The 27,601-nt window shown below is 38.5% G+C and overlaps 1 protein-coding gene across 4 annotated transcripts in view; it reads left to right on the plus strand.

The window, feature by feature from the left end:
* The first annotated feature begins 11,715 nt into the window (after positions 1 to 11,715).
* KCTD8 (potassium channel tetramerization domain containing 8) overlaps positions 11,716 to 27,601 on the plus strand; it is an 84,919-nt gene continuing 69,033 nt past the window's right edge. For 3 of the 4 annotated variants that reach the window (XM_040699340.2, XM_001233939.6, XM_025150108.3), the window contains exon 1: positions 11,716 to 12,573. In XM_040699340.2, the coding sequence (XP_040555274.1) occupies positions 11,730 to 12,573 (844 nt within the window). In that variant the 5' untranslated portion in view covers positions 11,716 to 11,729. Of the gene's footprint in view, positions 12,574 to 13,372; positions 25,398 to 27,601 lie in introns of those variants that run through there. The other variant, XM_025150107.3, reaches the window with a different exon arrangement.

Below are 27,601 nucleotides of genomic sequence, written 5' to 3' on the forward strand. Positions count from 1 at the left end.
AGGAACCTATACACTGACTGCATATACAAGGAAATCATCTCCTTATGTATTATATCATGCATTGTCCACTTTGTTGCTGTCTTCTGCCATTTGTCACTTGCTAATTGATTAATTACTTCACTGATTGTTTAGGTATGCATGCATCTTATAGGAGAAAACACATTAAATCTCTATTATCATCAATAAGTGACATGTTTAGACTTCTATTAATTTGCTTATTCTTTTCTGTGCAGTACATGTGTTCAATAATTAAGTGTTCTATTTTTAAGCCTTTGTGTCGTGTCCTACACTGTGAAAAACGAAAAAAAAAAAGAAAAAAATAAAAGGAAAAAATGGACTTAAAGAGGAACAATAAAACTGAGTGATTTAATCAGCAAATCTTGAAAGCATATTCAGTCTATAATATAGATTTAATTGCCAGATAGAAAGCCATGTGTCAAAATTCTATGATAAAATATACTTTACTGATATAATAGTCATGATTTTGTGAAGGTAAAGGACTGGCAGAGTAAGGCCATTTCTGGTAGATGAATAGAGAAACGTGGTTACTGATACACGCTGAAAAGAGTAAACCAATTGCAAACTCCTAGAGCTGGGGTACTGTTGGAACTCCTGATCCATGCTTGTCAGCATCTCATTAGTCACTAATTACATTCACTTTTATTTTTTATAAAATCTTTTTCCTGTACTATCTTAAAACCTCCCAATATGCAGGAAATTGCACTGCAATTACAAGAGTATCTAAATATAGTGAAGACAGTTTTGCTTCCTGGTTTATCATAACATTTGTTCATATAACAAGAATAAAAAAGATGGAGTTACATGTGGTGCTTCTCTATCTGATTTTCTAGATCTTCATTTCATGAGATCTGCTAAATAAGTTGGACCAAAAATAACTTTCTTTCTGTTTTAGTGTTAAACCTCCACATATAAGAAAAGATTGTGGATTGACTGAGTGTCCTTTTATTTTTATTTTTTCCTTTTCCTGGTTATTTTCTTTTTCCAAATGGCTTTGTAAAAGGAGATGAGGCAAACTGGGTCAATTAGGATTTTGAAGTTAAATACTTATGGAAGTGTATTACTTTAGCTTCATATTACTGTATAAAATATCTCCACTGCTAGTGATATGGTATTGTTTCAGATACCTTATTTTGATAGTAATCTGGACCATCCCTAAGTTACTCCTGGCCCTGCATTTGTAGTTTTGAGAGGTAGCCTAGGTGGTTTTGTAATTAGACCCTCCCAGGTAGTAGGAAGCTGGAGCTTTGGCTCCCTAGTTAGCAGCTGTGCTCCCAGCTGGGTGTGTTTATTGTAAATGAAAAAGACTCCTCAAATTTCCATTCTCAGCATGACTATGCTTGGCTTCAGTCTCCGTTTCTGGACGTCACTAGAGATAAACATTAAAGGCAGTCTGAATGCTGCCTCATAAAGATTTGGTTGACATAATGTACCATAATGATATATTTCTAATCAGGCTATTTAGTGCTATCAAAGGATCTTTTAAAAAATGAATCATGACTTGTCATTTGAATATAAATGTAACCTAACTCAGACAACTCTCTGTATAACAAGCCCATACAGTATAGCAATTGAATATGAGATGAAATATTTGCCTAAAGCATGCAGGTGATAACAAAACAATGGGACACTGTTGACCCATGGTGAGAACATTTCACTGCTCATTTGAAGAAAAAAATAAATTGCATTTCTATCTCATTATAAAAACTTGAAAATGTGCTCTCTGGCATTATTCACAATAGCACACAGCATTTTATTGTCTTGCTTACACACAATTTGGAAAGTTTAAGTGAGATTTAGGGCCACAGGCCTAGTACTAGCTCTTAACAGAGGAAGGCTTCATCATTAATAGCCATAGATCAGACAAAAACTTCTATACAAGAGGACATGGAAAAACAGAATTTAAAATTAGTTTTCCCTGAAGTCTCTTGAGTATGTTTTCGTAGAGCTGGAGGTTTTTGTTTCAGGTGATACTCTTTATGTATTCAAAAAATTATTCCTTTCCACTCTGTCTCCTATTTAATCCCCTAACAGGCAATCTTTCCCTCTGCACCTCCCAGCACTTTCTCTGCATTTTTGCATGATTCATTGAGCTTTTTGTCTCAGATATTTCATCCAAGTGTAACAAATCCCCTCAAGCCAGCATTGGTTGAAAAAAGACCGAGGATAAGAAAGCGAGTTATTTCATATCAGGGTTAAAGTCTTTAGATTACTGTTCTGTGTTTTAATAACTATGAATTTGTCTACTTGCGATTTTTAAAATCAGAGTTCTGGTTGAGTTTAAAGATAAACTCCAGATTTCTTAGTCTAAATCCTGTCAAAGTAAATAAGAGTTTTGCAGGAGATTTCAGGGAGGCCAGAATTTCATTCACTTTCTTTACTTTCTAAGTCTCTGGGAGATAAATCTCTGTTCTGCCATCCTATTCTGCCCTATTCTCCTTTTCAGTCCCCATACGGTTATTCTTATATATCAGTGGAACACAAAGGTGCCTTCTTCCAAGGTGACTTCCATGCTATAGAAAGCAATCGTTTTCTTCCCTGGAAATATGTCTCCGAATGACCAGGTTGTCTTAATCAATTATTTAAGAAGTATTATTACCTATCAGTATGAAAATATATTTGACACACTGCTCTATTAGAAATACACTTGATCCACAACATAATGTATTACCTTTCTTCAACTGTAGGCTCCTGTGACCAGCACCTCTTCTAATCTATGTTCTGAACCCATTATCATCACTGAATGAATAGAGGTAACTCTCAACATAATCATGAGGTAACTAAACTAGAAAGCTTTCAGAAGGACCGGCTAAAGTGTTCTGTCTACACCTTTTTCCAAATAGAAGAATTTAAATGTATTGGTCCTTTGAGCATGACAGCAAAAAAAAAAAAAAAAAAAAAAGTAGTGCTATGTGTCCTAGGTCACTCTCAAACAGAGATATTCATGAATATGAAATTGAAACTATGAACAAATTTTTCTTTAACACAGTAAAAATGTGTGGATGGCAGCCAAGCCACTGTACTTCATCTGAAACCAGCCTCTGTGATTAACTACCTAGTAGAAATCTAATTATATGTTACAGTATCATGCCTACAGGATGAATAAACTGGTTGAGACTGTATTCCTTCCACACGTGCAAGCTTTTGCTACACTCATTTCTTGTTTAACAGTACTGAAAAAAGCCATGCTTTTTCTCCTGGAGATAAACATGATCCCATAGGCTGAATTCTACTGATTTATATGCAGTGCAGTCTCAATAGGTAAAATTATTAGAATTTAGCATATTGTGCTTTAGCGTAATTATCTTTTTCTATCATGAACCTTAGAAAAAAGCTGTATTTCACTTTGAAAGAGTGAAGTTGCTTTTGTGCGTGCCAACTAAATCTATCATCAGCTTGGCAGATAGGAATTAAACTCAGAAAAAGCAGTGTAAGTATTTGTGTAGGTCACATTCTGAAAAATTAATCCAGCAAAATCATACCGAAGAGTTTTGGTTTTTTTTTCCTGCTTCCTTCTCCAACCCACTTACAAAAGGTTTTTGCAATAATTTGTTGCACAGCAAAAAATACATGAAAACTAAAGATAGCTTTAGGTCAGTTTAGGTAATTGCATATTTTGAAACAGTCTCTGGTCCACTCTAAATGATATGAGCCCTGAAGAACTGCATACTACAGCCCTTCAAGAGTAGATAGGAGCAGTGGAGGTACATCCAGTAGATTTTTCTGTGTGGAGCTCCCACGATACCTTTTAATTTCTCAAGTGCTGCAGACATTTCACAGTAGAATTGAGGACAATACTTGACAACTTTACATTATAAAAAGCTCTGAGATGATATAATGTAGGCCACTTGCACATGCTCTGAGGAAGACATGATCTGTATTCGGCTAAGGTGATGGTTTCAACATTTTGTGATTAGCAATCCCTGCAAGGAGGTATGACCTACTATGTAGTAAACTTCAACCTCATCGCATGAGTTCTGCTTACCTTAGCTGTATTTTGGTGACCCTTAAAGAGCTGACAGAGCATAAGCTGACAACCACAATTTAAGACAAGTGTGGAATTTACACAAAGAATAAATAAATAAAGTCCACCTCCAAAAGTCAGGTGGATGAGTTGAATGTTTTGTTGTTTGAGGAATATGATCTTTCAATTCCCAATTTCCAGCAGACAGAAAAATGAGCAATATTAATAATATTTCAAGAGTTAAAGTAACCTTCATAAAACTGCAATCACTGTTAATGTTAATTCAAGGTTTATTAGTCAAATCCACAATTATATGGCAATGTTCTTAATTCTATGCTAATAATTTATTTGTATTTTATGTAGTAGAATTTTTATTATATTCATTCCCAACTTTCAGCACCCACTATCTTTAGTATGTTCAATAATTGTATTTAATTATCTTTTGAGTTCCCTAGTACCTCAACCCTTTGAATTCTAATTATTAGTTTCTCTATGTTTGATTTTTAATAGAACAAATCTCTGTTTCACCTCTATTTTTAGTTTTAATTTCAGGTTTAAGCTCGACATCTTCCATACTTACTTCTCCTTCACATTTGTAGGTTTTGTGATTCTCAGCAGTATTTTTGCTCAAAGTATTTTGAAACTTATTGTGTAGAAAACTGCATCTGTGTTTTATCTCACATATACACTACTAGCCTCATTTCTTCCACTTGATTCTCTCAAATCTATGACTAGGTTAAGAAAATCTTCCATTACTCCTACAGCTCTCTTGACCTTTCCACATACCTTTTCATTTCCTCAGTCATTTCACACTTGAGATGTTCTTTCTGAAAAGGCAGAATTTACAATATTCCTATAACTCATTTATTCTCTGAGACATATTCAAATTCAACCCCTAATAATACTCCAGCCTCAGGAGTTGTCAGGGGCCCACTGTTCTTCACTTGAAGACCAAGAAAATCAATGTTGATATGACGATCTACCATGGAAAAGAAGGAAAAAAGAAACCCTTCTCTCCTGGCGTGGCTGTCCACATTGAATTCAATGGCTAATTTAAGCTGATAGAAAAACAGTTTACACTCTTTTTCAGGTCATCTGCCCTGAAGTGAAAGGGTACAAAGTAGTTTCATTCCTAAAAGCAGTTACTTATAGGGAAGTTGCAGTCCTTTTATTTTGCAAATCTCCCATTTCACATTTTTCCTGGCTTCATCTAATGTGTATTTTTCATTATTAATAGCCCAGTTAATGTAATCTTCAAGCCATATTTAAGTTATGCCTATACTACCCTACTTTTCCTCATATGGCTAGCTCTCTCATTCTGCTACCCACAATCAAAATTCTTTCCAGTTTTATATTGGCATTTTAACAACTTTTTAGTATTGAGCTTACACTACTGTATATTAATGTCTGTATGTTCCCTGTTAATCTCTCATACACCACATTTTCACTACAAAAGCTCGTTTTTCTGTTAACATTTGCTCTATTTTTTTGTTTTCATCATCTCTATGCACACATTTGCTAGACAGGCCACTTTCAGGAAAGAACTGGGTTTTCTTAAATAGGTTCAGTTGACTGTAAGATACTGCCTTATCAATCATAAGATACTCTTCTGACAGCACAATACAAACAAACCCTTGAGTATTGGCACACTCAGATAATTTCCAGAAGTCCTTCCTCTCCCACTCAATGTATTAAACCAGTCAAGGACAGGAGGAATCAATATACCTATAACTCCTTATTTTGATATAAAAAGCTTATAAAAGTGAAGTAGTTATTCACAAGTCATTAACAGCAGTTTACATAATATACTTTAATACAAAAAATACACACATGTATGATCAATAAGAAGGCTTTTTCTTACAAAACAAAATGAGTCTGTCAATCAGAACATGAAATAACCTAAAAAGATGACAGTAAGGAGAAAATGATGGTACAGACTTTGAATTGAAATACACCTTTCTTGGAGTTATTGCCCCATTATACTTGTGTTTTTGTGTGCCTGCTTTTTTCTATTTTCCATTACACCTGTGAAATCCTGACTACATTTTTTTATTGTCTTCACAAAAGTGGGAGGCAGACATGTCTATATCCTTTGGGGCAGCCCAGCACCGGTGACAACAGTTTTGTTGGCTGAAAAATCAAATGCACATTGCTATTCATAGTTAATACTTATTTTTGCATTCACATGTTAAATTTACTGTGCTATTCGCTGGAGCCTTGCCACTTTCATAATTTTTCTTTTACTTTAAACCTATCATTAATTTATCATTATAATCCATTCTGCAGCTTTCTTTTGTGAATGCAGCTCCCTGCATGAAAAAGAAATTCTATCTTTATATTCAGATTTTGTTCTTCAAAAGAACATTAGGAAGAAAGTATCAAGTACATAAAGAAGGAAGAAAAAATATATAGAAGTTATAAACAGAAATTCATATTTCACAATGCTATTCTGTCTCTTCCAGAACAAAATGTGTAGACAGTAAGCTCTAAAGCATTATGAATTATTACTTTATTCACAATATATTGTTTCATGCTAATGAAATATCAGTGTAGCTAACACAGAAGCAAATACTTAGTATAATCACCAATACTGCAGAACAAGTGAATACTTTTGCATTGATCAGTACTCTCATCATGTAAAATGGGGCTCTTTATAGATTGCAAAAGTTTTTATATGTGCAGACTCAAAATAGTACTGAAGCACTTACCTCCCATTTAGGCACTTTGCTCATATTAATTCCAGTGAATCATGATAAGGTCTTGCATATCCTGTTATAGATCTGACCTTAAGTGTTTTGCAGAATCAGAGCCATACCCGGCAGTCCCTCTTACTTTTTCACTCATCCAGCTGAAATGTTGACGTACAATATGGCAAGTTGTGATATTACCAGAAACATTATGATTATTGGATTTGTGTATGTAAAGACTCAAGTATAATTTTGTATCGTTCAAGTGCTGTGTTTTATATTGTCTTTGATATTTTCTCCCTTAATGAAGAAGGAAAAGATCATTATCATCGTCCATTCCAATATTAGATAACCTACAGCAAACAGGAAAAATCTATGCCAAGTTTAGTGGAGCCATAATTTGTACCACTGTAGGGAGCTCCTGAAATAAACACCACTGCACTAATTTCCATGTGCTACACTGTAGATATATACCCACTCAGATATTAAGTGCCTACTTATATGAACTCCTTAATACCACAAACACAAGATGAACCCAAAGGGAGCTATGATTACACAGAATCTATCAAAAACAGAAAAATCAAATTTTTTATTGACAAAACAGTTACAGTCAGACTGTAGCTGTTCCAGCACAAGTGCATACCACTACATGCATGTGCAGTCGTTATCCGGTGCTTCTGGATTTGTTTCAACTTACGTTCATAAAGAAGTAGCAGCTAGAGAATACGAGGTTCCTGGTTAGCAAAAAGCATAGCTGATTTAAAAGTGTTGCTATATTAAGTGACCACATTGTATGTTTAATATTCAGGAGCCAGGTGTTAATGAAGTAACCTAACATCACTGTAATGAAACACTGGTACAGATACAAGTGTGTTCCGTCAGGCTGTTGATGTTAGCAGGCTCTGGGAAACTGCTGCTTGAGAATAAGGAAGAAATGAGCAGCTGAATGGAATGTCAGTATGCAGGATTCTTATGAAGATCCCTTCGCAATGATCAACATTTTAAAGAGGGTTTTTTAGAAAGGCATGTGAATGAAGATGGAAAAATAATAGTACATTCAAATGCTAAATATAGCCAACACCGAGAAAAGTGAGAAAAACATCATTGTTATACCCAGGTTACACTTGCATAACTGTTCAGGCTATTAGGCCTAATTAACAAGCTAACACATTCTTGCTAAGGGGTATTTATATGCAGAATATGCTAAATGTAGGACTTGCTACAGTGAAGTCAGAATTTAGTTAGACTTAGGTTAGCGTAAATTCACAAAGAAGACGCATTTCTGTTCTGAAGAGGAACTAAATGCCTAAGTACTCTGGGAATGCTAATTCAGAATGCTATATTGCTTTAGTCTTAATGAAGGAAAAGAAATCGCGCATTCTTCATGTAACAAATCCAGTAACACCATAAATTATTCTCATGTATATTTGGCTAAAAATAAGTGAAATGTCATAGAGAAGCTAGGCTGGTTTATAACTCCTGGGCTTATCCTCTTTTGTGCGTTCCTCTCTTTTGTACTGTGCCATAGTATAGGGAATAGTTTAGACGGATACAGTACAAAAGACCAAGCTCTTTCTAACTCTCACAGATGACTCTGGACCCTAAGAGCTCATCTGGTGAAGCTTGTCCAGTTGGTGCAGTGAATCATTCAAACAAATCACTTCAGCCACAGCACAGCGGAGCTCATTTAACACTGGTAACCTTTGTACAAGTAAATACTTTCAGAAAACATTAGCTGTCAGTAAGTGAAACTTCCAGTCCTTGAGAAGCAAAACTTGCTAAATTCTTCTTGATTAACATGACTGAAAAAGCTTCTCAGCAATTTTTTTCCTGAGAATGCATAATCTTTGAAGCATTAATAACCACCAGCTACTTTTCAAAATCCAACTTACATTAGAACAATCAATTACTACAGACTGCAAAGAAGAAAGTTCTCAGAAACAAGTGTGCAGATTAGTTTTCCCTGATTTCAGTCCCAGCAGTGCAAATAAATAATCTATAATACTAATTTAAATGTATGAAATGTTGTGTACACTTGCAACGTTGTTTAGGTCCTGAAGGTACAAATTCCCACAGTACTAAATTTATACATGTGCTCCCATTTAACTCTGAGAATTAATCACATAAATAAAATAATTTCTAAACTCTTGTAGGACAGAGTTCTAATCATTTTGGAAAAAAGCAGTGTTACATAGAAATACCTTTAAGGTTTAAAAAGATGAATTTGGGTCTAGAAGAAAAATGTATTAAGAATAGAAAAAGCCATTTCTTGGGAATGGCGCTTTGTTGCCAATAGGGAACAAGATCTAACAGAACAAGAAAGATCTACAAGTTCTTAATATGAAAATATTCAGAATGAAAAAAAAAGAAAGAAAAAAAATGACAAAAATGACAACAAAAAGAGGAGAGAACCATGAAAGTGGCCAAATCTTTCAGGGCTTACTGAGCTGGAGTACAGTACTGTTAGAAATATGATTCTGCTGGTGGTTTGTCACACTCCTGTATGCAATTTTAACACCATTTTTGGGGGCTGATGACTTTTTGAAAGACAACATAATCATCTTAAATGCTTATCAGATGATTTCTGTAATTATTACAGGCTCTTTCATTATAATCATCTGGATTTTTTTTTTTTTCCTGCATGAAAAATTACTCTTCCTGCCTGATCCTGCAATTCAGGACAGAGGAACAATTCCTTTTGACTGCACTGGAAATCTGCCAGAAGACTCATCTTGCTAAAAAGGATTGCCTAATTTTCAGTTACTGGATTTACAGAGTTTTCATAATTCTCCCTCTAAGAACCTCCGATTAAGCATCTAATTTCATTGTTTATTCTTCTCCTAAACATTATTCTCTACTTTGTTTTCATTTTCACTAGGGGAATATGATGTATTTTGCAATTTAATTTCAAAAGAGGTTATGAATCTTTCATTTTTTATTATTCAACTACATAAGACTGCAACAGCAGGAATAACCTTGGATAGTAACAGTTTTTTATTTTTGTTTTAAAGTAAGGATGAAATGTATCTCTAAAATATTTGTTCCAATCTTAACTGTTGCTTGGGGACAAGTCACTCAAGAAGGAAGCTCTGGCCTTCACCTCTCTTTCTCAGAAACTTTAAACGTTTCAGTTAACGGTTTATAACCAAATACAATTTCACCATAGAGATTACAGGAATATTTTTAAAATGCAAGGTTACCTTTTCCGTGTGTATCAGTTCAACACCTGGCTGGGCTGCAAGCCAAATAAATGGATTAACTCCTAATATCCTAATTTCCATTTCAGAACTGAGCAGCAGTGAAAGCATACCTGTATCTGTAAGAGTTTCTCACGAGGATAACCTAGTTGATTTGGATGACGTGGAGGGAGAAGGCAGCACCATGGACTGATTCATCCCACCTTGAAGGAGGGATCCTAGGGAAGAGTGGTGAGGCACTGGGACAGGCTGCCCAAAGAGGAGTGGAATCACCGTCCATGGAGGTGTTCAAGAAATGTGTAGATGTGGCACTGAGGGACATGGTCAGTGGGCATGGTGGGGACAGTTTGATGGTTGGACTACATAAACTTAGAGGTCTTTTCCTACCTCAGTGATTCAGTGACAGGTGGGATGGAGTGCCATAGGGATATCTGTACTAGCACATTAGAAGAAGTCTAACTTATTTGTCCAGAGAACACAACCAAGATTCAGGTGATTGGTGAGGAAACTTCCACATCTTCATCAGCACCTTCCAGTGAGGAGGTAACAGATGATGATGCTCTACCTGAGAATTTATGCCTTTCATGCCTGGACCTGATGTGCAGTCATTACTTCAGCGATGAACTGACTGGGCTCCCACTTCTATATGGCATGAATAAGGCTTGAATCCTTAACTTTTAAGGAACTATAAACAACAAAATTGGAGGGCTGCCATACACAAACTATCTAGCCGAGTGGAATCACACTTGGATCCGGCACTGGCACATCCCCTTTCAGTCTCAGGCCTCAGCTCTTACTGGCAAGAGCAAACGTATGTCTGCCTTCCAATACCCAGGCACATTGGTGCGTTCTATCAGCCCTAACTGAAAGCGCACACGTCAGGAATTTGGAAGCAGGTGAGCTGTGGCTCCAGCTAGGAACAAATAAATAAAAATTATAAAAAATCTACTGCTTAAACAGAGCACAAATTTAGCTGTTACACAGCCAACAATCAGGCAATGATGTGTTCCAAGTCAAAATCTGTGCTTGGCACCTGGATCCTAGTGGCAGATGACTTTCTTTTCTGCTCTGAATCACCCCAATGCCATTGTCAAGCCAGAGAGCTCACTGAGCTCCTGCCACAGTGCACTGAGAACAAAGTTCAGTGTGTGCTGTGCTCAGGGGAGCAGCAGGACAGCAAACACAGTGCTGCATCCCGGTGTGGTCTGTTAGACCTACACTTTGGCACAGCCTCTGTGGTGCTCCAAGTTAAATTCTTCCCCTTTCCTCCAGGTAAAGGCGTGCTGACACACAGTGAAAAACGTTACCACATGCACCCTGTGGGATGCTACTTCTGGATGGACGTCCATCATTGCGGCGATAAAACTCCGCAAGCACTGACTGGTGCAGAAGCATAAGGGAGGCAGAGGGGGGAGGCTGGGAGGAATTTAAGTGGGGAAAAATAAATAAATAAATAAACAACCAAAGCGAACCGAAAAAGCCACCAGCCAAGGCGAAGGGGAGGAGCCGGGGTAGGGGCTTGGCTCTCTCCTGGGCCGCGCCCGGCAGCACGGCAGCGCTCTGCCGAGTGGCAGCCGGCTCCGGCGGCCGCTCGGCGCTGAGCAGCGCGGTACTCCGCGGCACGCAGCGCAGGGCCGGGCCCGTCCTGCCGCGGGGCAAGGAGGAGCTCCGCGAGGAGAGCACCGGAGCCGCGGTGCGGTGCCGAAGGGCGGCGGGAGCGGCAGCTCCGTCCGGACGCTTCCGGGCTCGGCGGGCGCTGGGGGAAGGAGGAGGAGGGGTGGGGTGGGTGGAGGGGAGGGAGGAAGGCATCAGGCTGCCTTTTTTAGGAGGGAGACCCTCCTTCGCGGCCGCCCGCTCGCAGCCATGGCTTTGAAGGAGGCGGGCGGCAGCATCCTGCCCATCAGCGACATGGTGTCGGGGCCGTCGGGCTCGCCGTTCCCCGAGGTAGTAGAACTGAATGTAGGGGGCCAGGTGTACGTGACGAGGCACTCCACGCTGCTCAGCGTCCCGGACAGCACGCTGGCCACCATGTTCTCGCCGTGCCGGGGCGGCCCAGCGGCGGCCCGCCAGCTGCCCAGGGACAGCCGGGCGCGCTTCTTCATCGACCGCGACGGCTTCCTCTTCAGGTACGTGCTGGATTACCTGCGGGACAAGCAGCTGGCGCTGCCCGAGCACTTCCCCGAGAAGGAACGGCTCCTGCGGGAGGCAGAATACTTCCAGCTAGGCGACCTGGTGAAGCTGCTCTCGCCCAAGGTCACCAAGCAGAGTTCGCTCAACGACGAGGGCTGCCAAAGCGACCTGGAGGACAGCACCTCGCAGGGCAGCAGCGACCGGCTGCAGCGGGCCGGCCTGGACAAGCGCTCGGGCTTCCTCACAGTGGGCTACCGCGGCTCCTACACCACGGTGCGGGACAACCAGGCGGACGCCAAGTTCCGCCGCGTCGCCCGCATCATGGTGTGCGGCAGGATCGCCCTGGCCAAGGAGGTCTTCGGCGAGACCCTGAACGAGAGCCGCGACCCCGACCGCCCCCCCGAGAAGTATACTTCCCGCTTCTACCTCAAGTTCACCTACCTGGAGCAAGCCTTCGATCGGCTTTCCGAGGCGGGCTTCCACATGGTGGCTTGCAACTCCACCGGCACGGCCGCCTTCATCAACCAGTACCGGGACGACAAGATCTGGAGCAGCTACACCGAGTACATCTTCTTCAGTAAGTGCTCCTTGGGACCGCCGGAGCCTTCCCCTCATGCACACGCGGGAATATCGGGGCTGCCCCCTCCTCCCAGAGATGGCCGTGCGGGGTTGAACGGCCTCCACACCGAGTCGGGGTCTCCCGGGGGCGTCGCGCCGGGTCCCGGCCCCGATCAGCGGAGCGAGGCGGGGAGGGTGGGGGGTGATGTTACTGCTGCGTCTCTCGTTAGCTGCGGGCTGAGCGGGATTCTGACAGCGGGTACGCTGCCGCTGGGTGATGGGGCAGGCAGCGAGGGCAGAACCAGCTGCCCGGGCGGTGAGAAGCCTGCCTGAAAGGGGGAAAAACTCACGGAAACTGCAGCGTGTTCGTAGCCCGTAGGTAACAACGGTCGTTGGTTTCGAGTAGCATCGGGGGTTGCGAGTTTCTCGCAGATGAGTAGTCCCCAGGTGGGGTGGCGTTCAGTCAGTCTCTCAGGGCAGGGTTCGGGCTGATGAAGCGCAGCTGGGTGGGAAGCACCGGCCCCCGGCCGAGGTTCGCCTTTGAAAGGCAGAGGTCATCCTGAACCCCCGAGGTGTGTTCGGAGAGTTGAGTAATCCCTGCGAGCGGAGAGCTATTCTCCGGGTACACGAGCCTTCGAGTGGGCTTCACTGCCTGAGCGGTTGTTTCAGCTTCACCTGTCCCTGTGGCAGGAGAGATGCGTTCCTCAGCCCCAGCAGCAGCGACCCGCTGCTCCTGGACGTAGTCACTGTGAATGCGAACGGTTTTCTATTCAGAGGAGAAACTCATTAAATAATTAACACTGCTGTGTGTTATATAGGTGGTGGACTACCTTTTGCTGAACGAACTTGAGAACTTCAAATCCATCTTCAGTACTACTCTAAAAGTTTTTGGAGGTTTGTTATGTAACCTAGCAAGCTGGTCATATCTAATTAGGAAATGCGAAAGCTGAGTTGTTGGAGGAGCTTTGCATTCTTCTGAGTGAACTTAGTGGTGTAAAATACGTGATAATTAAATCTCCATTCTGGAAAAAAATGGACCTACTAGTTCAGTTCTTAAGTAGTAGAAGTTCCTCGCTGTTGTTGTCAAAACTATGGGATAGCCCCCCCTTGTTTGCTCAGACATAGGTTATTAGATGCATAATTATTTGTGGGCATTTGTGATGCTTAGAATGTTTTGCGTTAATGATGTGTGTGCGTTATGAGGCGGCTGCTGTGTAGAACAGTGCTCTAATTCAGATCAGTGTTCCAAATTAATCCCCAGTGTATAACCACTGATTTATGTGGAATAATGCCAGGGATGAATTGGATGTTGTACAACACTGTTTCTGTTTTGATTTTTAGTCTTTCAGCTTACTGTGTTATCAAAAGTGAAGCAGGTAGCTAATTTTTTTTTTAATTTGATTCTTAACCAAAAAATTCTGGTTTTGCCTAATATTAATATGTTCTTCCTACTTCTGGGTGCGAAAATCGGCTGAGTTAATATAGGCTGAAAAGAAGGCGATCATAATTTTGATTGCTTAGTTGTGCATTTAGAAACCTTTTAATTTTATTACTTTAATTTTATTTTTTCTATTTAAGTGCCCAGTTGATGGGAACCCTCTGATAGAAATAATGCCTTATTATGAAATCCCTAGGTGGATTGAGTCCTTGTTGTAGCTTTGCCCAACTCCTGCATGGGAATCCGTCAATTGACAGAAAATTATGTGAGCCTGCCTTGCTGCTCTGTGCTGGTGTGAGGAGACTGGTCAGGGTTACTGGCTGTAGTCTTTCCAAGAGCACTTGTGAGGACTATATTCCTTTACTTACAAAACCAGAGCTTCATACATAGCATGAGCATCTGCAACCAGCAGCTATGTTAGTTGTTGGTCTGTGATTCTGTGGCAGCCACTCAGTCCTATTCCTCTTACATCATTTTTCTTGAGGTCTTGTGGATGACTCTGAAAGTGCTTGGGAAAAGTGAGGATATATGCATTCCACCCATTTCCTTGGATCATGAGTAGATTTCTAAGAGCTACTGAGGAACATCTAAAGGCCAAAGGTGGCCTTTAACCTCTGCTTCGGGAATAGATTTCAATTATGTTTCTAGTATATCTCTAACTTCATTAGGTATTTTGAGTAGAAAAGACCATCTCGCAAAAAAAAAATAATTATTTTCTTAAATGTTGTGGCTGATTAAATCTACCCATACTATACATATCTTACTTAAATTTTTAGATTGCTTGGTATCCATGAATGGATTAGTTGTTGCAGTCTAATTCCAATTCAAGAACTGGGGCTTGTTTGAGATAATGCTTCAGTTTTTTGGCAGCACATCCTGACAAGTACAGAAACAGTCTTTCTCAGGCTATGTAATTCCTTCAAATAAATAAATAAAAATCAGAGCCTTTCTGATGGCTACCTATGTTCTCTAAGCAATGGAAGCTCTCACCTTAGCATGCAGAAGAGTGATTTACTTCTGTCAATACAACATGAAGTGCATATGCAGTTTGGGAAAGAGGCCCAAGCTCTTTTGCTTCATTACAATTTTGAGCTGCAGTACACAACCACTGATTAATTAACTGCTACTTGTCATGCAGTAGGTGATAGCCTTCACAGAAGTTCCACCTAGATGGAAAAGGAGACCAGAAGTAAGGAGACCTTGCCTCACATGGCTGCAGGCAACTCAGCAGGCCTTCTGTTGGCAGGTCTTTTTGTGAGGAAAGGCTAATTTGCATTTTTAAGCTTTTGTCTTTTGTATTTCACTGTATCTCTTGATACTGTTGTGTAATGCAGGATTGTCTGTGTGTGCTATTACTATATAGTCTTTTTCTCCTGTAGAATCTAATTGGTCTTAATGGATTTTGCATTTAACATCTGCTATGCAATCTGACTTATGGGTGCTGAGAGCCTCATGCTCAGCTGGAAGCTGCCTGTTCTGAATTGACATGAGTATTCTAAGAAGAATGCAGTAATGTTTCATGGAAAAAACTGACTTGTATTCTGTCTCAGTGTTCCTGTTCTACATGTGATATTTGTTTCTTTGTCTCCTAATTTTGCTTGTGACAGGTGACATTTGCTTGAACTTCTGGCACATATTTTTCTGCTTGGTCATAGCACTCTGAGAATACATTGGCCCAAATTCAGTTCAACATCACACTGGGATAGCTTGGGGATGTTGGGTTGGCAGGTAATCCTTAGCTGCTCTGAAGGAACATTGTCAGGAGAACCATCCAGTGGGTGGTTTATGTGGCAATGCAAAGCCAATCTGTTATCCATCCATTATTTCTGGTCTGGTGGCAGTTGTGCTACACGTAGTGTCTGAGATATAATACTTTCCTTTTCCTCTTCCTTTTTTGTTTTTCCTTTGTGTGTGTATAAAATGAAATTACTTGAAACTAACAAGGCTTAGAAGAGAAAGGAGTCTAAGCCAGAAAGTAAAATAGGAGTACTGAATCTCTGTGGAATGCTAGAGAGAAGTGTGATTCAATCCATCAAGTCTTCCTGTATCACAAGCACAATGTAGGAAAGCTTTAGATTTCTGACAGTATCAGAATCTAAAAACATCGATCCTGGAAGGGCTATTGCACAAAGACTTTTAAAATTTAGAGTGATTCTTCAGGTAGTCCTGTTAGTTTGGAGAGCTGATATAAAACTTCAGGATATTCTGCTGTATGAGACCAGTTCAACTTTAATATTACTTAGAAATAAATAATATACTAATTATCTTGCAATTCTTCCAAAATATATGCCCCAAACATAGAGGGATGAATCAAAGTGTACACTTATAAATTATTATAAGAATATCTTATCTCACCATTTTACACAGTGAGCTAATCTGAACTGCTGAAGTTGTCATTGGAATTTCAGTCATAGTTTCAATCAAGCTACTCAATTTGAGAGACTGATTTTTTTAAAATGTGAAATGAGAAAGATATTGAAAATCAGAATTTGTTCTAATTAAAAAAAAAAAACAAGCAAAAAAAACCCAACACCTGTGTTCCTCTGCAGCTAGTGTGCAAAGACCCTCCTGAACTGAAGAACTACAGGAGGAACCTATTGAGTTTTATGGTTGAGTAGAAGTATGCAAAACTCATTACAATCACTTGTGATTTGATTTTAATAATTATATCTGCATTCTGCTTTTTTAAAAAATGATATTTTTAATTAATGTTGAAGCACCTCAATGCTTGGAGCTGAAGATTAGTACTGTTGCAAAGTATTTGAAAAGTAAACCTGGTGGTTATTTTCTGCTCTGGATATTATATACCAGGATCAATACTAGGTAACAGACACCTTGATACAAGCAGCTTATGGTATTTGGAAATGGACACACTGGATTTGATAACTATTCCAGGCTTGTACTTGTGCATTGCTTGGGAACAAAGTTCCAGTGTTAGAGAAACTGACTTTGCTGGATCTGTGATATTTTCCAGGAAAACTGCTTATTGTTGTCAGATCACTTCATGCATTCTCGAGGATTTATGACAGTAGTTGCAGGGAAATATTTGCCTTTCAACAGTGGGATGAGCAAGTCATATCTTATTTTTTCTTTATTGTTAACATGAACTTCTAGTTATCTACTGTTCAAGTACAGATTTTGTATACGAAAGTTTTTCATAAAATATTGTTCCAGCCTCATGATTTAAAATTAAAACATTACTGCTTATCAAATATATTTTGCAATGTATTTGCTTCCACAGTGTGATATGACTGGTAATTTTGCTGCTGCTTTTTTTTTCCTTCGCACCAAATACCAAATTCATTATCCTCTGACAAGAATTTGTGCAGTGAACAAGAATTCACTGAGCACTGCACAGAGAAAGGGTTCAACAATACTCATGTTATCCTCTTCCTGCTACAGTTCTGCATTTAAACACATCTCCAGAGATGAAAAGCCAGTCAGACACCTCTCTAAGATGCTGGGAGTGAAAGGCTAAGTGCATGAGGAAAGAAGCAGTAGAAAGAAAGGGGCTATTCAAGGCTCAGGTGATCCTCAGCATGACCTAAACAATGTAACCATAAATAAGAAGTCACTTTTTGGTGGGCTGCTAGTATAATGGTAAGTTAAGCCAAGCATCTAAATGCACACAGGAGGAAAGTATGTAAGGTGATGCGCATCCATTTTGCTTAATCTCTGCTCAGGACCACTATGGTACCTGCTGTAGCTCCCAACCAAGTTAGCATTGTATCAGCAGCTGGATGGATCCTGGATGCTACCGCAGGACAAGTGAGTAATATGGTTGTGCTCTGGGCTACCCCCTCATTTTCTGTCTCCAGCTTTGGATTACTCTATTGCCAGAGTCATGTAAGTCTGTTACAGAGATGAGTTGACCTTGGACAACAGGATTTTTTCCACAATGCAGGGTGATTATTTGACTAAGGGTTGTTAGGCTTGGTATAACTGTTGAGGTAATCTGGAGTCACTATACCAGATAACATCTGCTTGCTAAGTTAGGATGTTGATGTCATTTTTCGATTTCGGGATGATTTTATTTCATTTCCATCACTAGATCTGGATTACTGAAAGCAGCAGGAATACTAATAGCTTTTTTATGAACTGAACCTCTGAAAGTCTAGTGGAAAATCCTTTTAAATAAATAAATTACCTGGCAAATCTTATTTTTCTTTACCAAGTCAAATGCTTCAGGATGGATTTTCTGGGAAGGCGGTTCATGCTAAGCTAAATGGGATTAGTCATAAATAGTATGTGACGCTTGCAATCAGAACCCATTCAGAGTTGCAAGATGGACCTTCATGGCGACTGAAGCACCAAATAATCTTTCTCTAGTCTTTCACATCAAGTGAGATTCGAACTATGTGAGTAATTATGTGGTGCCATGATTGTTTGTAGTATGCACAGTCCTGGCAGGAGGTAAGCAGCAATGATTTATAGTTTTTGGGGCACTTGTAGCGGTTAATGCCATTCAATTTTGGTTGCATTTTATCAGAATGTGTTAAGAAAACATTTGTTACATGTTGATTTAGTTTCAGAACACATTTGAATGAGAGGGTACATCTTGCTGCTAGGTGTCACACCTTTAAGTAGTCGCATCTCTAAATACTTACAGGAATTCACTATGCTTGTAAATATCACAGTGGTGTCAATGAGTATTCAATGTTGTTAGCAAGAATATGAACACAGAACTTTAAAAATGTTTTTTTTTCTTTGCTATGGAATATTATCTTGGTACTGTCTCTGCTAGCGTTGCTCAAAACAGTATTCAAAGGTTGGGATCAGCGTTACCAATTCTTTGCCCTTGGGGTACCTGCCAGGTCATAAGCTGTTTCAGGACCACTGTCAGTTATGGCTGTTACAATTATTCTTTCAACATCATTTTGCAACTGGTAGTAGCTGGATCAAAATTCAACTGTTCCCTTTCTCATTGTTCCCCCATATGTGTGAACCCCTGCAGGGTCTCTGAGCAGAGGAGAGAGGAACTACTGCCTCTGGGTGGTTGCCATGCCTCTGGGCTGTGTGCTTGTTCTGTTTGCTTTGTAGCACTTGTGTATGCTGTGCTTGACCTGTTTTGTCATTTCAGTGATATGCACTTAGTTAGGAAGGCAAAGTGGATTATAGAATTTTAAAAAAAAAGCTTCCTTTTGGAATGGATTCTACAACACCTCTTAAACTATGAATTACTCAGTCCAGAGACAAGCAACTCTATCCAAAGTGTGAATGCACGCTGTAAGAATAACTAATGCATCAAACACTGCACATTTCCTTCGGGGAAGAAGGAAAAGATTGAAAAACTAAAGAGTGAAATCAACACTGTCACTAATTCTTATTAACAGAATTAAATAGTCCAGATCTTTGCTTAGCATGTTTCAGTTTCACAGTACATAATATGTACAGATGTTCTCTTTGCATTAGCACAAAGAAATATTCAGAAATGAAATCAGTATATTTTATCTATGATGTTCAGATGCTTTTTTCTTCTCTGCCTCATCCTTACTGGGATTTACTTTTTGGCAGCATTAACAAATATTCCCAGAGAGACAGCAGAGTTGGTGCTCAGGGACTCTTGTCGTGTTTTGTTGCAAACAGACTTCTGCAACTTAGGTTAATAGTGAAATTGCTTTATTTTTTATTGAATTTAGATATTTGTAGGTTCTTTCAAGATTTATAACTGTCAGTGAATTCCATGGAAGTTATTGCATACTGTCATTCTAGCAGCTTTTTACCAGTACATGTCTTATACTTCAAGATAGTGATGTCTAAACTCTAGTGCAGCATGTCTATATTCATCGATAAATGTCTCTTGTATAAATGTATTGTTAGTAGTATTCATAGGTGTGTAGTTTGGCAACACTGTTCATGAGATTGTGGAGTTCAGGATCTTAAACAGAAGAAGCAGGGCGATAAGTCCTGCCTGGACTTCATCAGAGATAACTTTTGACCTCTTCAAGAACCTACTTGGAAGTATCATGTGGGTTAGGGCTCTGGAAGGTAAGGGGGCCCAAAAGAGCTGGTTCATATTTGGGAAAAGATGGTGGAATATGAAAGAACTGAAGTGGTCTAGTGCAATATTATTTGTCAGTATGATTTTAAATGTTTGAAAAATTCTTAACCTTTCCCACAAAAATAAAACCACGTTTGCAGAATAAAAAACTTATTAAAGTCACCCATGTTTTTTCTATCTGTCTTTCCTTCACCAATGTTTTGCATTTTTTCCTTTGTTTTTCTGTGTACCTAATTGCCTCAGTTCCTCACTTTTCTCCAGAACTGAGGATCTAAAGTTTTCATCTGCTTTTCTCACTGTGCCCTAAGCAGGCTGGATACAAGTCTCATACAAGATAGAAATGTAATAGCAGTATGCACTTGGCCATGTATTTAAGCTATTATGCCTTACTGACAGGGCAGGCACTTTTGGTTTTGTTTTCTAGATATATTTAATTTCAGAAAAGAAACATGAATATAGCAAAATATTTTTAAAAAATCCAATTCATGATACATCTCATATCAAAAGGCCGGAGATAAATCTACTTATTTTTTCCTAACTGCTCTCTGTAATGAGAAAAATTACAGTATGAATGAAACCTGTAGAGTTTCAAATGCATAGGCTTGGTCTTTTACACGTACAGTAAAAAAGGGGTGGTACCCATATTTGTATATAGAGAAATCTATTTTAGAGATGACTTATCTTAAAGTTCAGAATTGTATATTTATTTATTGTAAATGCGTGCAAAACTTCTTTTCATAATGTGACTCTTACAGTTCTTTGAATTACTTGTTTTTATTTTGTTCTTGTTCTTCCTACTTGTTAATCAGTCCCAGCTAAACCAACCATACCTGAAGAACTATAGTAATGGTGATAAATATCCACTATGCTTAAGTAGAAGTGCTCTTTAATGCTTCTGGTCCTCAATCCAAATTTCTTTCATTTTCATTGAAACTCATGAATACAAAGTAACATGAAAATGAGCAGCAAAAATGTTAGAAAGCAGGTAAAGTAAGTCTGTAAAATAGAGTGCCAATAACTTAATCAGTGTAATGCGTAGGCAATACAGTAGAGAAAGACAAAGCTAAGCAACTTTTTTCTCTGTTTTCTCTTAACTAACACATTTTCTTCTGCTTAGTTCTTAACAGTCACCTATTTATAGGCAGTCACTTCTCAGTATTGTTATTTGCAGGCATCTGTTACTATTTCTGTTGTTAATGTCTACTGTGGCTTTTCAGCTGGTCTGAAACAAAGTGGAGGCATGGCTATTCTTGCCTTTTCATCTATATTTGTCTCTTTCCAGTGTTTAGAAATTTAAATATCATTCACTCCATTTTAAAAATAACAGTATGCAACCTTATAAAAGTGTGATCAATATTATCAAAGCTACTTGGACTTGGGAAAATTAGAACAAAATAATTCAGCTATATATAACTCAAGGTAAAATAGGTTTTAGTAAGTTTGTACCTGCATTTTCTTTTCTGAAATTTTGGCTTTTTATCCTTTTGAGTGACATGCATTCACAGGACCAGTTCACAGAACATTGTGTGTGTATGTACCCGTGGAAGGGCTGCTCTGAACGTAATGCCTCCTACAGTTATTATGTTGCCCTTGATGGTCAGAGGCAGAAACTGGTGATATGGCAGTAGAAGTGGAATCTTCTCACCAATATTCTACTACATTTTGTTGCTGTGTGACAGATGGCAGCAGAGGGGCACAGTGAGGTGGTGCATTTCAACGGTGGTGACAGCAATGTGAAAGAAAAATCATATTCTGGACAGAAATGAAGATTTTTAAGAGCACAGCACACAGGCTCTTTTTTCACTGCTCTCAAAAATCTATAGCTAATGATGATGACAGCATTGGAAAAAAAATAATGGTTTATAGTTGAGAACTTGACCTATCAAGGAATGATATTGTGCTGTTCGTATCTGTTGTAGTTTCCATGGAAATAAATAGGAAGCACTGCTTTTTGGAGTAATCCACATACTGATCTTCTCGTATTAAAAACGGTGACTAAAGAAGTGTAAGGAATATAACTGAGACGAACGTAATTTGTAATTCTGCTTGCAATTTTTACTTTCCTTGAATCCGCAGAGTTTAATTTTCTGTTAGCAGTTCATCAAAAAGCTGTGCCTATTAACATGTTTCAGTGCTATTGTAACTCACAAACATCAATCTCTGACCATTTTCTTTTTTCTTGTGAATTTTCATCATCAGTTTGTCAGTTTGTCTCTGGGGTTGTTATAAGTGAATATACCATTTCTAAATGTGACAGACAAAGTTTATCTCCTTAAGCTACTACTCCCCCCCCCCCCCCCCCCACACACACACATTGGGTACCAAGTTTATAGATGAATCACATGAGCTTTAATGGTCAACCTGGCCGCCAGTCATAACACACACACTTTTTTTTTTTACTCACATCCTCTCGTTACTTATATTTTTCATGTGCACTGAAAGTAGTTTGGTGTCTAAATTGGTGAAATTATGCCCCTAAATAACTGCATATGTAATCACATTTAATTACAGGAAGAAGAAAACACTTGCTGTAAGAGAGATTAGGGTAAATGTTGCATGTGTAATCATATCCTTGATGGCTGAGCTCTGGCAAAACTTTCTTCCTAAATCCTCTTGCTATGGAGGTGATGAATAAAACCTGTGTTTTCCACACAAGTGCATGTTCAGATTTATTCCAAGTTTTTGCTGTTTTTGACCTGAGGGATGTGACACAACTGTAGAACTGGACTTGATGTTGATCACTGCTGCCAAAATTATGTACAGGCTCTTTGCGTCTGGTAGGCTGGGCTGGGCTATGGGGAACTGGAGACTGTCCCTGTTGTAACTTTGCTGGGGCATGGGTTGATGGCCCTGTGGCATGATGTGGGGTTCTGGGCAGTGTAGAAGTCCCAGGGTGGGCAGTTAGGGCCAGCCCTTCCGCCTTGTGGTGGCCTTAACCCTGGCAACTGGGCGGAAAGCATTTATGGCCTTGCATGCTTTCTGTGACTATGAGCAGATAAGCCAAAAGTAATGTTTTCTGAGGGCTCCTGTCAGGCCACCATCGTCATAGGACTGCTTCAGGGCCTTGAAATTCCTGGGCAGTGATTCATTGATTTGTGGTGGTTTTTTTTTTCTCCCTTCCATGTAGTTTCATGAATGTTTAATAACACAAAATACATGGAAACTAAAGACTTTGGTTATTCTTGTATGTGAAAATGGCAGGTTGTTTGTTAAAGGCACCAGTAAGGTGAGAGCTATATCTCTAGCTAGTGACACTGTGTTATTTGGTCTTCTACGATGGTGCTGCTTAAGTGATGTGAATTTCAGAACAAACTTAATTTTTGTAAAGTTGATCCAAATACTGTTTATGTTTAAGTGCAAAATATAGTAGGGGGGAAAAGGTCATTTTAAGCAATAAGTAGCCTGGAATAAAAACATGTAAGAAGAAAAATATTTAATTTTCTTTTTAAACCATGCAAAAATACTCGATTTATAATTAGCATTGATAATACTTTAGCATTGTCAATATATATTATTATCAATACTATATATATACATAGGCAGTATTGTACTGTCAATACTATATAGTGGCTGATAACTTTTTATTTTAAAAGAGAAATCTCAAAAATTTAGCAAATCATTACTGTTTAAATCTTTAACCATTTTTTTTGTCATTCTTTAAATAGACTTTATAGATGCCTACAAATAAATGTGATACATCACCTTAAACTTCTTTGGAATATTTCCCATGTTGATATTTTTGTTACTGTTCAGTTCCTTAAATGTTGTGCTTTTGTTTGATCTTTTTAGCCTCTGTATTTTTCCCTTAGCACAGCTTGAGTCATTGAGCAATGAAAAATATACTGAAAATAATTTTTTGGTAGCTTTGAAGGCTTAACAAACAGATCGTAGAGCAAACATGAACAATGTTGAATTCTTGTACTTTGTAGTGATTATCCTGGCTTTATATTAATCTATCTGCAAGTACTGACTTATTAATTCATACTTTATTCCTAAGCTATGCCTGATCTGTGGTGAATTTCTACAGCTATTCAAGGCCTTGCAAGGAAATGTCAGAAACCTCATATGACTTACTGTAGAATATGTTGCACGCAATTTTTGTTTTGACTTTATGGTGTTGTATTTGTGATGTGTATTAATTGTGTTCCACTGGATAGAAAGTCTTTTGTCACAATGTCTGCTTCATCACCATGTAAAACTAACAAAATATGAAGAAAAAAGAAGATACATTAGAATTTTTTCCTTTTCTTGATGCTTGAAGGCTTCATACCTACCATATTTTCCATTGTAGTGCATCTTCAATAAAATGGAAAGATGCTATCAAGAAGGTTCTGTCATGCCCAAGGAGGTTGTGGATGCTCCATTCCTGTTATAGGGAGTGTAGATGTGTGTCTTAAGGTATTCTTAGTTATCCCTATAATTCATGCAAAAGAAAAATGGTAATCTTGTGGTAATCTTGATTTCAGTCTTTGACAAAAGAATAAATTCATTATGAGTTTCTACTACTGTTATTTCATCGATTGTATTATACGTAAAAGAAACTGCTAAATGTTCAAAGTCATGAACTCTGTCCTGTCCAGGACAGAACAATAGACCAGTTGATCACATTGGTATAGCTGAATCAATTCAGATGAATGCATGTGTAACAGAATAGCAAGGTGGTTAGTTATTAAAATATTTAAACAATTTATTTCCTTGAATTTTTTCCATCAGAATGGAATATTCACTAGAATTATGTAAAAAGTGGTGGATGTTCCTCTTATTTTTCCCACGCCACTACAGACTGCTGGAGTGATGTGTCTGCAGAGTCTTTCTCTGTTACAAAATCTCTTTGCCAGCAGACTAAGACAAAAGTACTGCTTGTGTTGATTGACACCTAATAGATAAATGTACATACATAGATTTGGAGAAGTAATATAATAAAAATACCTTAAGACAGGTCTTATAACTGTTGTAAGTTGTCGAAACAGTTTTGATGTCAATGAAATTGACAGTTATACCTGCTAAAATGTTTACTCATTGAAAGTTATTCTCTGGGGTAGTGCTTGTTTTGCTAACATGCAGTATTTTCCACCAGCACTCATAGTAATTGGGCAGATTAGTACTGATACCTTGTTATGAGTTCACCCACATCCACTTAGAGAAGGTTTGCATGTCATAATGGTGTTAACTATCTGTTCCCTTTTGTCTACATTAGATATTATACAGAACTTATGTGATGCTGTGTTTAAAACTCTGCAGTTTGGCTGTCCTTTGCTTCTCAGGGAGTAATGGAGAAGGGTGATCTAATAATTCTGTTTATGTCTGTGTCATCAGCTTCGAGCTTTTCTTCACAAACTTGATGGCTGTATAATTGCTTTATGTTATAAAATAAAGTTCTTTTATTTGTGTGTGATCATGTGAATCAGAAGCCTAGTATCTGTGCTTTCAGCGCTTTTCAGTGCCCCTTTCTACCTTTATTTGTAGTCTACCAATGGAACTACAGTAACAAATTAGCAACACAGTAAATATTTCTTCATTTAAGGTTACCTAAGGTTATGATTTGCCATATATATATATCATTACATCAATAAATATTTAAAAGGCATTAGCTAAACTATGATAACCTCACTCAATATTTTGACTGAGTCATATTATGGTGGTTTGAGACAAGTGTAAGTAAAGCACTTTATGAAATATGTTTTTCCTTATAAAATTATTGACAAGCTAAATACTTGGCAAGATATTACATTCTTTAAATAACATCTAAGAAATGGAAGGTTGTACTAACATGTTTCAGGATGTTATTTCCATATTATGATGATCTCCATTATTTCATACATTCTTACGGAGATAAATATCTCAGTGATCCTATGTGCTTATTAGCATGGTTAATGTTGAAGCGATTTTATTTACTGTATGAGCTGTAACACAAAAGAATTCCTAGATTACTTGGCACAGATGACAAGTTGTCTGTTCAATCTTAATTGAAAACATCTTGAAGTCTTTGCATTCAGTTCAAATATACACATGCAGGCTACATGCAGTTGTCGAAGTACAAATATTCAGTAATCATTTTATGTAGTGCTAAATCTACACGCAATATATGTGTTGTATTATCAAGTAGAGAAAACCATGTTAAAGTGATTCTACCTTTGTATATTCTCCTTTCTGAGTTCTGCCTTTTAAACAAGATTTTCCTTCTGCATGTTTCTCTTTAAAAATGGTCATGTTCCAATCCTGACTGGATAGAAAAAATAGTCTCATTGCTACATTAGAGATGAAAATGACAAGTATTTTAGTCAAGATGCAGAGTCTTGCTATTGGACTTTCAGAGACATTGGTACAGCCTGGATTCAAAGCAGAGTTTTTTTGTGGTGTGGATGATATGGAATAATTGGATCAGCTCAACCATACTGTCATGGTATAGTTCCAGGAAAAAAAGTAGGTTATAGTCTTACTTGAGTAATTGAACTACTTGATTAGCACAGTGGTAATACAGAGGTTACAGCAAACTGTAGAAATAGGAAGGTTTTTATGATCCTTATAGCCAATCTGCAACTTTCGTAAAATAATATGCTAGTTCCACTGCCTTGCATCATTTATGTGCAGCCTCATTAGTACAAAATTTGTCCAGGCATAAGATATGTGTTCTTTGTGTGCCTGTTGAACGACACTGCAGATAATTGCACAGGGTGAAAAACAGCAGAAAATTTGGGCTGTATGGAGAGTAATCTTGAAAGAAATAAGATCTTCAGGTAATGTAGATGCAGAGGCAAAACTCAGAGTTCCTGATATCTGGTCCTCTAGTCCATCTGATAGTGTGCGATACTTTTAGTTAGAGAATAAAGCCTTGACATAATAAATTTGATATCAAGTTTGATCTAGTTACAAAGTTCTTTTCTACCACAAGGTTCCTGCTGCTAAATACTGTCAGTTTTAGGAAGTTACTGCAAATGAAGCTACATGGACTGAGGGCTCTGATGAGATTTTTCTGACCTGTCATGGTATTCTAGTGGAAGCCACTGCAGTCTATCAGGTCAAGAAGTTTTCTACATAAAGAAGAGCTCATTTGTATTGTGTTTCAGAAGAATAACTAATGTTGTGACACGAATGTTATGTGTAGGTGTTGGAAATATTTCAAGAGGGTCTGATACATTTCATCTGCCATGTTGCAAAACCTCTGATTTTGTGTTTTTTTTTTGTTTGTTTGTTCCGTTTGGTTTTTTTTTTTCCCTGCATTTGTAATATTGATTTTCCACGCTAGGTGGCAGTGCATTAGCACTAGCACAAAACGGGAATTGATTTAATTTGTCCAAGGGGGAAGAAATCCTTCTGTTTCGGCTATGTATGCATAAAGAAACATGAAAGAATTACAGACAGGAGGATGGATTATGATCAGTCACATATGGATGTGCAAAGACAGATACAAATCATTTTCCCTCTTCCTTTGTATAAGAGAAAATCCATTCAAGCCGATTGAACCAGGCTTACATTGGCTGTAGGTGAGATGAACTAGGTCTCTCTCTTTCTGTGCCCTCCCCAGAGAATTAAATCTATAAACTTAATATGAAGCACTTTATTGAGGGTGCATCCAGACTCAGAGCAGATTGCCTCACAGTTTTGAGC

This window comes from Gallus gallus, chromosome 4 (genome assembly GCF_016699485.2).
Source record: "Gallus gallus isolate bGalGal1 chromosome 4, bGalGal1.mat.broiler.GRCg7b, whole genome shotgun sequence".
NCBI classification, from domain to species: domain Eukaryota; kingdom Metazoa; phylum Chordata; class Aves; order Galliformes; family Phasianidae; genus Gallus; species Gallus gallus.